The 11,041-nt window shown below is 59.7% G+C and overlaps 1 protein-coding gene across 1 annotated transcript in view; it reads left to right on the top strand.

The window, feature by feature from the left end:
* The first annotated feature begins 1,390 nt into the window (after positions 1–1,390).
* CAMK2B (calcium/calmodulin dependent protein kinase II beta) overlaps positions 1,391–11,041 on the top strand; it is a 64,237-nt gene continuing 54,586 nt past the window's right edge. The window contains exons 1-4 of the mRNA XM_024747144.1: positions 1,391–1,841; positions 2,166–2,395; positions 3,631–3,695; positions 6,023–6,117. Of these exons, the coding sequence (XP_024602912.1) occupies positions 1,391–1,841; positions 2,166–2,395; positions 3,631–3,695; positions 6,023–6,117 (841 nt within the window). The remainder of the gene's footprint in view (positions 1,842–2,165; positions 2,396–3,630; positions 3,696–6,022; positions 6,118–11,041) is intronic.

The following is an 11,041-nucleotide window of genomic DNA, read 5'->3' as shown; positions in this document are numbered from 1 at the left end:
AATCCCCTCGGAGCCAGCACACTCTCCTCACCGGCTCTGACCCCGAGGCCGGGGAGCCTGGGGAGGGTCCCATACCCTCCTTGGTGTCCCTGGACGGCGTCCACCGGTGAAGCAGTATGTAGCTGCCGGATCGTGCCATGGAAGAGTCGTTCACAGGGTGGGGAAGTAGTGAGAGGGAAAAGCAGAACAGAAACGGCAAGAGGCTCCTGAGTGTTGAGGAAAGCCTTCCTGTGGTGTAGGCCTCACTGGAGACACATCAGAACATCGTGGGACGCCAGACAACGGGTTACGGAGATGGAGGCGGCTTCGACTCGCTCTATTGAAACCACTTGTTTACTCCATTTTCTGCTGCGAGCAGGGATTCTGTTTTTAAAATTGTTATTATAAGCAGGAAAAAACCCTCACAACAACCTCATGTAGAAGTTCCTATTTTCTACCAAATTGCTTAGGTCCAGATTAAAAATATAAAGGGACCTCCCCCGTCATTTTAATCAAAGGTAGAAAAAAAAATTTTTGCTAACACACACATAAGCAACAGCTTGATGTAGTTTAAATCCACAAATCCAAGCAAGCGAAGGGCCTGGCGTGGTGAGTGAGCGTGTCTGCTGGGCTGTCCTCTCCGCTACCCGCCCTCCCCGCCCCCGAGCGCTGGCCCAGACCCTCCTCAGCCGAGCCCACTTGGGGCGGCCCAGGCCGGGCAGAATGGACGTACCCGGCCTCAGGCTGGTTCAGGACATCCATGTGTTAATTAACGCGGTAAATAAAACTGTTGGACCAGCCAAGTGCCTCTGCTGCCTGCGCAGCCTGTTCCAGAAAGATCTTCGTGTGTGGATCTGCCTGGGGAGTCGGGGGCCAGGACTGAGCACTGAGCGGGCGGGCATCCCTGCGCTCACCCTGTGTGGGAGCCTTTACAAAGCGGATAAACAAGGCTTTGGTCCTTTCCTTTCCCTCGGGACTCCTGGCTGCTTTGGGCTGTAGAAGTTAAGGCTGTGGATGGGTCCGAGCCGTGGGCCCTTGTCTCTGGCTGGCTGTCAGGAATTCCCGCTTCCGAGCACCTGAGTTAGCAGAGTATGGATGGGATCTCCCGGGTTGTTTGGCCACCGGGTGTGTCTGCCGCCGGGCTGTGGAAACAGCTCGCAGCCCTGGTGGCAGGCAGGCAGGTGCCTGCGAGGCCGGGACTGGGTGGAGAGAGCCGGAGTCGGGTGCAGGGCTGGAGCCAGGGATGGGGGCGGTGGAGACAGGAGCTGCCACGTCCCTGGAATGTCTACTGGGAGGGATGCAGTGGAAGCGCGGAGCGGCCGCTGAGCAGCAGAAGTAGGGGCTCCCCGGGTTGCACGATTCTGACGCCTGCTCCGTGCCGGGAGCTCTGCACGTGCTGCCTGTGACCGTCATGAGGAAGCCCTGCAGCCCCAGGCCCCGGACGCAGGGTCCCGAGAGCAGCATCCATGGTCAGCGCTGTGTCCCCGCCGTGGGGGCAGGGCGAGACCGGACCCTCCCGCCCCAGCAGCCTCTCCCACCAACACGCTGTGGTCAGCGGGCAGCGGGCAGAGGGCAGGCTGGGCAGCTGGGCTCGGCCAACAGAGCAGGGAGTAGACAGGTCCCCAAAGCAGGCGTAGTGGGGGCCTCCATGGGGACTGCAGGTAATCAGTGTCAGGGGCAAGTTCCAGGTGGCAGCGGGCGGGCGGGCACGGGGGCAGCTCAGAGGCATGGCCACAGGTTGGACGGGGAGCAAAGAGAGAGTAAAGGGGACGGGGAGCCGCTGGCTGGCTCACTGCGTCTGCCCAGTGTGCAGGGGCCAGTCACCCCCTTCGCTGGCGAGAGACTGACCCTCGAGTGCCACCGTGGGTCCACGCGGCCACAGCAGTGCTGGGCGCCCACCTGCAGCAGACCAGACCCCAGGCAGCTGTGGCGTTAACCTGCCCCTCTCTCTGGCCGGCCTCTCTGGTTGTGGTCCCACAGCAGACAGGAGAGCGCTTTCTCATCCGCCAGCCGGCAAGGACTGAGAGAGTGTTTTCTTCCTTTCATTAGCTTTACCTGAGTTTTAAAAGCCCCACGACATGCTTGGTGCCCGGGAGCCTCCTCCTCTGAGCACATTATTCAGATCACTCGAAACCCACACCGGGCATCGTGTGGCGACCTTGAGGTTCGGGGGGTCCCCCCACCAGGCGCGCCCTCTTCCCAGGCACCTTCACCCGCACCCAGACCCCCACCTTCCTGGCTTCTCCCCCGCAAGCTGCGCTGGGTGACCTTGTTGACCCTGCAGCCGGCCACCACCTGCCACGCCGTTCGTGGACGGTCGGAGTGTCGGGCAGCGCAGGCAGGTCCCCCCCGGATGCAGTGCACTGTGCGCCCTGTCCGTGTGCGCTTCTGCGTCTTCATCCCAGCCTATCTGTGGGTACGGTGGGGAGCCTCCTGCTTTGATCAGGGGTTCCGTGGCCTCCTCTCCATAGGAGACATCCCCCCACCTACAGACGCTCCCACTCATCCAGGGAAGCCTCGGGAGGTGACCCTCTCCTGCTGGCCTGCGGTCCAGAGTCTGCCCCATCCCGGGCTCTCCCTGTCCTTCTAGAAGGCTGCCCATTCTTGTCCCGCTGGCCTGCCACTTGCTGAGGTCCAGCATCTCCACTCTCCACAGTCAACCTGTGGTGCTTTTACTCTCTTATCACAGTCTGGACACTGTGCCTGACCCCAGCATCCCGATTGCATGTGGAGAGCCACAGCGTAGGGCCAGAAACGGACAGATGAATAATTATCATAAAGTGGGCAAAGTGAGCCGAGACATGCGCAGCGTCCGGCGTCCAGAGGAGACCAGGCTGACTTCCTGTGGGAGCTGGGAAAGATTTCCGAGAGGAGGTACTGAATTGAGTCTTGAAGGATGCAAAGGAGTTTGCCTGGGGGCAGTGGGGACGCGCTTAGGATATGGACCGGGCCCTTTGTCTGTGTTGTTGTCTCAGTGACTGTAAGTTTCCGGGGGGCAGATGCTGTGAGCACTGAGGGAGGGTGGTTGCTGGCCTCACTGTTGTCTGTGATGTTCAAGGTGTCGGGGGCCCCCAGCCCATGGCCCGCACGGCACATGCTTTTTGGCATGCTGGCACTTCTGGGGGGCTTCCTTGTGATGGGCCTCGACTAACTAGCAGAGCGACCAGGAAGGGGGCGCATGCCTGGGGTGGGGGTGGGAGGAGACTGGGGGATGGTGGTGACCGGGAGGCTGGCTTCAAAGTTGAAAGAGGGGAGCTGAGGGGCTGCCCGAGGGGCGGTGGTCATCGGGGGCAGAGCCTCTTCCCTGCACTCTCCCTCTGGGTAGTTAAGTCACGGAGAGCCCTCTAACTCGTGAGCTTCCGCAGGCGCCTGGCCAAGCTTTCCTGGCGACTTCCACGTGTCTTCAGCTGGGAGACTGAGCTCTGAGGGCTCCCCAGGGGCCCGGCAGAGCCTCACCCCAGGCCGACCCAGGTTCCCCCTTATAGCTGACAGGCATTGGAGTGCAGGTGCCCCGTGACAGACCAGGGTGGGGTGGCCGGGCCCGGGGGTCGGGCAGCTCTTTCTAGAACTTCTCTTCAGACCGGGCAGCAGGGGCAGGAGAAGCCCTACACCAGAGGGGCTTCCAGAGGTGCCCTCCCCCACACCTGGCAGGCAGGACTCCGGGAGAGGAAGGCCTGTGTCCAGGAGCAGGCCCTGTGCCAGCCTGAGTGCAGCCTGTGAGCACCATTATTGAGCGCTTGCTGGATGCCAGGAGCTGTGCCTGCCGCCTTCCTGGTTTCCTCCAGCGTGTGGCTCCTGCCCGCTTGGCACTGCCCTCATCACCAACCCAGAGCCTTCTACGGAGGAGAGAGCAGGGTCTGAACTGGAAGATGTGGGGCAGTGGGGCAGCCCGTCCAGGATCGTCCATCTGGCTGCCGGCTCTCGTTCACTTTATTTATGTGCATCCTGCCGTGCGCCAGGGAGGATTCCCGGCTCCCTGTCACTTAGTCCTGGACTTACCCTGGCTGGGCAGCAGCCGGTGGACAGGCTGCGTGGGTCCCTTCCCCCTCCAGGGATGAGCTCACCCTAGGGCCCCTTGGTGCCTCGCCTGGCGCCCACCATGCTGAAAGCAGCCCCCTGGCTGTTGGGAACTTCCAGCATCGTGGGGTCGGATTCTGGCATAGGAAGCTCTATCCCAAGGAGGCTTGTGAGCCAGTGCTTGGTTGTCCGTGCGCTTTGGGGGCCAGAGCGCGAAGGGTGGCGGCTCAGCCCTGTACGTGTGATACCCTCCGCCCTCCTGGGCAGGAAGCGGATTTGAAGACCAGGGATGGGCTGGGTTGGTGAGGGTGAGGCCAACGCAGCCTCGGGCGGCCCTCGCAGTGACTCTGTGAGCCTTTCCTTCTCCTTAGATGGATGGGAAGACTGAGGATCAGAGGGTGCAACCTGGTGCAGAGCAGGCCTTGAACCCAGACCTGCTCAAAGCCTGTGGCCTTTCCCCCTCACCACGCTCTCTCCCAAGCTAGTCTCACCGGTCAAAAAAAAAAAATCCTTTATGTTTTTTTTCTTAAAATAATAATAATAAAAAAGAATATTTTGAGAATGTAACCCATGCACTTAGTGAGAAAATCACACAGGACAGAGGATGTAGAGTGAATTGTGTGCCCCCCGCCCAACCCCCGGCTCCCCGTCCCGCAGAGGCAGCCGCTGCCCAGTTCCCTGGCTGACTTTGGAAAAGCAAAGATATGGCTCTGAGCACAGCTAGTGATCATAAAGACCTGGGTCGTTAAGAAGATGTTCAAATAGATTTAGTGTAATATTTATTTATTTTCCAAGGAAGTGAATAGTCTGTCTTAATGACGTTTTGATCTCAAACAGGATTAGAGCAAAAAAGCGTTCCCTGTTTAAGACGCTGCTTTCCTGGGGCCCAGAGTCCGGGTTCGGGCAGCTGGTGGGCTTCTCAGGCTGCGTGGGCAGCAGGGCCCCGGGGTGGGGTTATGAGGGGGGTCGGGGGGAGGCTGTGTTCCGATGGAGGCCGTGCCTGCAAGGGCCTCTGGGGAGGGAAGGTGGGGGAGGGGCCTGCGGTCAGGGGTGTCCCCAGCCCCCCTGGCCCCACGTGCTCAGCCACCTGTGGCCTTTGTGCCCACCTCTCCCTGGCGGACTCCAGTCTGGACCCTTCCCAAGACATTTCCCGTTCCGGCTGTGTCTCATACGTGCTGGGTCTAATGTTCTTCGAAGATGATCTCAAATCAAATTAAACCGACGGTGGTGACAAGTTGAATACCGCGGAGGACCTTCTGACGGGCCCCAGGCTCCCTCTGGCCTGTGCCCCACGCCTGCCCTGGACCCACACGGGCCTGTTCTCTGGCCTCTGGCTTGCCGTGCCGCCTCCTGCAAAACTTCCTCCTCTCAAGGGTCACTGTTTCGGGGCCACGTGCAGGACGTCTCGATGGCCTTGGCAGTGGTCACCCACTCTCCTGGGTTCCCTTCTCTTGGCTCTCCAGGCTGGTCCCCTCTCCTCTCAGGAGCACTAATGCTGTGGGCGTGTAAATGTCTCCTCTGCTATGGGACTCTGCAGCCTCTGCTGTAACTTGGGGCAGTGTTGGTGGAGGATCCGGGGGAGGGGGCCCTGGCCTCCAGCTTTGCAGCTTAATTATGCGATGCTTCTCCCTCCCTCCAGAACCTTCACAGAGTCCCCGCTGGCTGCACCAGTCTATTCCGCTGTCTGGAGCTGGGCCAGGGTTCATTGCTCTGGGAGGACTCACTGGGTCTCACGGCCTGGGCATAGAGCGAGGGAGGATGCTCGCTTAGAGGCCCTCGGTCCAGCTGGCCCATGAGGATGCCCAGGCGGGGTGTCTCGCAGGAGCTGGGTGTGCCAGTCGGCTGGGCTCTGCCAGCTGCTGGGAAAGGGGCCCCTGCCGGGCTGGCACTGGGCGGGGTGGGCTGGGAGTCGTTTGGGGGGAGGGGCGCCCCTTCCTCGCACAGAGGCTGGGCCTCATGACCGGGTGCTGGGTGTTCACCGGGGGATTAATCGGCTCCCTGCCTCTGTTTCCCATTTCTCCCCCAGGGGGGCTTTCTCTGTGGTCCGACGCTGTGTCAAGCTCTGCACCGGCCATGAGTATGCAGCGAAGATCATCAACACCAAGAAGCTATCCGCCAGAGGTAGGGAATGGCTGTGCTGGCTGGCGAGGGCCGGGGGCCGGGGCTGGAGCCCGTCCTGAGGGATCGGGTTCGGCCCGTGGCTCATGGGGGGCACAGATGGAGCGGGGGCAGTGGGACGTGAACGGTGCCCGTGGCCGAGTGGGGCCAGGAGGGAGAGGCACCCGCACACCCTCACATCTGGAATTGCACTGTTGCTCTGGTTTGGAGGCTCGTGGAGCCCCTGCCTCACCTCCCCAGGGCTGGACAGGGAGAGGCGTGTGGCCAGGTGGCTGAAGTGATCAGGTAAGGTCGTCTGCCCACGAACTGTGGGCCAGAGGGGGCCTCGGTGACCTGAAGACTTTGGGTGACAGGGCAATGCTTGAGGGGCGGCACGAACGGCACGTTTCCTAACTCAGCCCCCGCCGGTCTTCTGGATGCAGGGATGCACGTGGGGACTCATCTGCCTGTGCTGGGGAGGGCTCGGGGGTCTGCAGGGGTGGGCTTGGTGCTGGCCCCGGGCATGTGGCCTCACCCCATCCAGCACCGTCGAGAGCCCTTGCTGGGGGACGGCCCGTTCTGGGCAGACGGACAGACCCCTGCCCTCATGGGATCCAGTGGAGTTCCACGTGGCGGGGATGAGGCGGGACGTCGGGGCAGGGGATGACACGGGGCGACAAGGCCAAGGTGGAGGTGCCGCCCTGAGCAGGTGATGTCAGAGCACAGAACCGAGGGGACGGGGGGCCGGGAGCCAGGCAGGGGTTCTGGTGGGGCCTCCAGTGTGGGTGTGGAGGCATGGGCCGTCCCAGTGAGGTAGTAGCACCACGGCCGCCCCTTGTGCTGTGAGGAGCCCACGGATCTCCAGCCCCAGGGTCAGACAGGAGGGGCTGGGTGACCCCTTTGGCAGAGGGAGCTAAGCCCCTGGCCTGACGGTCTCCCACCTCCAGGCACACACATGACCCCACTTAACACCCAGACACAAATCTGAGCCAACAGAGAGGCTCCTTCTCTGCAAAAGGCCCCGACTGTAGGCAGTCCTGGCCCGAATCCCTCCGCGAGGCTGGTGCTGAGAACGCCTCCGTCTGTAGGGTCTGCAGTTTCCAGCGCGGCGGCCTGTGTGGGCAGGCGGCTGAGCCCGCTCTGCGGTTCGCTGAGCTGTGTGTACGTGTTGTTTGGGCGCCTGCTGTGTCCCAGGCCTTCAGGGTTGAGTGTTTCCAGGGGCGGGCGCTGCTGTCCCAGCCTAGCCGAGGGGCTGGTTGAGCTCGGGTGATGAGGATGACACTGGGCCCCGCAGAGACAAGAGTCTGCGAGCCAGACAGCCCTGGGGTGTTTGTGTCGGGAAAGCTCAGATCCCGCAGCTAAACTGTGATCATAATAATAATGCACAAGCTAATATTTACCGAGCGTTTGCTGTATGCATGGTGCCGCCAGATGCAGGGCAGCTTCCGTGTTTACTGACACTGGGTGTGCGGCACTGGTGAGCCACCAGTGTCAGATGTTTTCGGGGGGATGTGTCCGCACAGTGTGTCCGTGGAGTTTCTAAAGCAGGAGGAACATTCCGCTTCATTCCATAGGCTTGTGCCAGGCCACAGGAGGAGAGAGAGCCCACCTTCAGAGGTCCCATGGACTCATGAGGGACACCCTCACTCATCCACCAGCTTTACCTAGCCTCTCCCAGTCAGTGCCCAGCACTGAGGATGGGGTGATGAGCAAACAGACCCAAACAAGCCACTACAGCCCCATTCGAGGGGTGGGAGCACAGGGGACAGAACAGGGAGGTTGGATGGGTCTTGAAGGATGAATAGGAGTTTGTGGAACTCAGGCAGAAAACCACCTGGGTATGTTTCCGTGGAATCACGCAGCTCCTTTCAAGGAACCTCACGCTCCCCTGTTTATATCCTCAAAGTGTGCTATAAATCGGGAGGATCAAAAGCAGTGGAAGGGCTTCTGTGAGAGGCCCGCGTACCGCAAAAAAAAAAAAAAAAAGCAGTGGAAGTCTGAAATTCCTTGCGTGCTCCACAATTACAACCTGCTCTTTCTTCCACCCCTGCAGTAGCAGGCCTGCTGCCCACTTCCTGAGAGCCAGCCTGCTTTCCATTGAGTCCCGGAGGCTGGGCCCCCGGAGACCCCTGCTAAGGGCACCGCTGTGGAGCTGTGCAGACCTGGGGCTCCGTCAGCCCTGCGCCTGGCCTCAGTCTCCTTCCTGGCTGGGCGTAGCCTGGGTTGGATGGTGGCAGGCAGCGCCGCCAGCCAGGACTGGTCTGGAATCGAAGCAGCCAGCCCTTGTCTATTGTCACCTTCCCTCGGGACCACTTTCCGGGCCAGGGAAGCCAGGACACCCCCTGCTTTGCCTCTACTCTTGGGCCCCTGTATTGCCCAGGTCTGTGGAGGTCTTGGGCATTTTATCCCCCCGTTTACCTCGTCATTATGGAAAATTTCAAACATCCCCAAATGTAGAAAAAATAATAGAAGGAGCCCCCAGCTTCGACACAACAGTTTCCAGCTCCCAGGCAATTTAGTTTTCATCTGTAACCCTCCCCATCTCCCACCCCCGCCCATATATCTCGCAGCAGATCCCAGGCCGGCCACCATTTCACCCATAGTGTTCAGCATGTTTCTGTAACGGAAAAGGATTCGAGAAACAACTGGCACCTCCCTGTGCAGGGACCCAGGGATCTTCTGACCCTCTCCAGCCCCTTTCGGGGCTTTCCGAGCTGAGTGGGCAGCGGAAGGGGTGAAGGGAGAGGGTCTTGGGCCCCCAACCCTCATCTTTATGCTGAGTGTGGACCAGCAATGGGGCAACCAGGCTGCTGGGTTTGGTCTTGTCGCCGCACAGCCCTGACCACCTCGCTGTATGACCCTGGCCACGTTACTTAGCCACCCTGTACCTTAGTTTCCCCAGCTGTAAAATTGGGATAAGTCTGATATCTACCTCAGAGGGGCATTGTGAGGGTGAGAGAAGGACTGAGGTGCTTGTAAGGAGCTGGCTGAGTGTGGTGCTGCCAGGGCACCCGCTGCCTTCTTCCCCCTTTCTTTTTTTTTTTTTTTTTTTTTTTTTTTTTTTTTTTTTGGTACGCCGGCCTCTCGCTGTTGTGGTCTCTCCCGTTGCGGAGCACAAGCTCCAGAGGCGCAGGCTCAGCAGCCATGGCTCACGGGCGCAGCCGCTCCGCGGCATGTGGGATCTTCCCGGACTGGGGCACGAACCCGTGTCCCCTTCATTGGCAGGCAGACTCTCAACCACTGCGCCACCAGGGAAGCCCTTCCCCCTTTCTTGCCAGACTATCCTGCCAGGCCTGCAGGCTCCAGGACGCCTCCTCCAGGAAGCCTCCCTGGGCCCTCCCATCCAGCTTGGAACCCCCCAGGTCCCGAAGCAGTCGCCTTAGACATTTCTTCATTGATCACTTGCTCCTTGAGGGCAAATGCAGTGGGTTTGTCTCTGGGCCTTCCCAGCTCCCAGCCCAGAGCCTGGGAAAACACACGTAGGAACATCCCACCCTCTCCTTACCAGCCTTTGGGGGCTGGCTCCACAGAACCCAAAGTTCTCACCTGGCCTGACACTCAGCCTTTGGCCCTGTCTTCTCCTTAACTCCCAGCAGCTCTGCTCAGGCACTTGGTCTTTTCTGGTTCTGTACACCCCAGGGCCTTTGCACCTGCCTTCTCTCTGGAAATGCTTTTCCTAAACTTTGTATCTGCTTAACTCCTGTTGATGACACTTCCTCAGAGGGGTTTCCCCTGAGTCTCCAGTGGGAATCTGGGATCTAAGCACCCTGTTTTTATTTTTTGGCTGTCTCCCCGACGAGACTGCCAGGACTTCATCTGTTTCATTCACCACTGTGTCTTCCACACCCTGCTCAGGCCCTGACAGGTGCTGAGCTCTCCATGGTTTTGAATGAATGAATGAATGTTTTGAGTGAATGGATTTTTTTTTTTTTTTTTTCATCCCCTGCATCGGCAGGCAGACTCTCAACCACTGCGCCACCAGGGAAGCCCGAGTGAATGGATTTTGAAAGAGCAGATGTGTAGTCTGTGCTGGAGTGAGGTTAGTCTCCCAGGTGTGAAGTTGGGATAGGGACTGGGTGGAATGAGGTCTAGAAGAGGGTTTGCTGCAGGGTGGGGTTTGCAGGGGAGGCCCCTGGTCACTGAGCACCTGAGCATTTGGGAGGTCCAAGTTCAGGAGAAGTTCCATGGTGAAGCCTGAGGGTGGTGGGGAAGCAGGGAGGCGAGGCCTGGAGCCCACTGCTCCTCCCTGAATCCTGGTGACCACCGTGCAGCCTGCACCTGTGTTCTGCAGGGTCCGACATGCTCCCAGCAGAGGGTCCAGACGCCAGACCGGTCCCCTTCCCACAAAGGCCATTTCAGAGATGCTTGCCCCACCTGTTGTCCTGGAAGGCGCAGGTGGAGGGGAGCGGCCCATGGGAGGGGAGGAGAACGCCAGGCAAGCGCCCTAGAAAGAGGGAGAGTGGGGAAATGGAGACTGGACCCAGAGGCCGGAGGGGAGACCCCACTTGTGCCAGCTTCATATTCAGTGCAGTGTGGAGCGGGCTCGCTCAGCACTGCAGGCAGGGTGTCCACTCCTGGGCTGAGGAGACAGGCTTAGTCCTTCAAGGCTTCCAGGGATAAGGAGAGCAGCAGGAGGACAACGCTGGTGCTGGACACACAAACACTGTCCCACCCGGTAGCTGGCAGTCCTTGGGGCCACGAGGACACTGCAGGTTACACCCAGCTTGTGCCAAAGGCAGGAAGAGTTAGATTTTAAAAATTTAATACTTAATTAAATAGAGGACTGTGAGACATTCAGAGGCTGTGAATGTACTGAATAATGGGAGATTATTAAACTACTGTTAACAAAAGCAGTTAGAGGAAAATTAATTGACGGGGTGGGGGGATAAGGAGAGCAGCAGGCCCGTGAGGCTGACAAAGGTTTCCTGTTGCTCCTGCGTCCGCTCCC

Source organism: Neophocaena asiaeorientalis, unplaced genomic scaffold, assembly GCF_003031525.2.
Source record: "Neophocaena asiaeorientalis asiaeorientalis breed wild unplaced genomic scaffold, Neophocaena_asiaeorientalis_V1.1 scaffold137, whole genome shotgun sequence".
Taxonomy (NCBI): Eukaryota; Metazoa; Chordata; class Mammalia; order Artiodactyla; family Phocoenidae; genus Neophocaena; species Neophocaena asiaeorientalis.
This window is presented reverse-complemented; position numbering and strand designations above follow the sequence as displayed.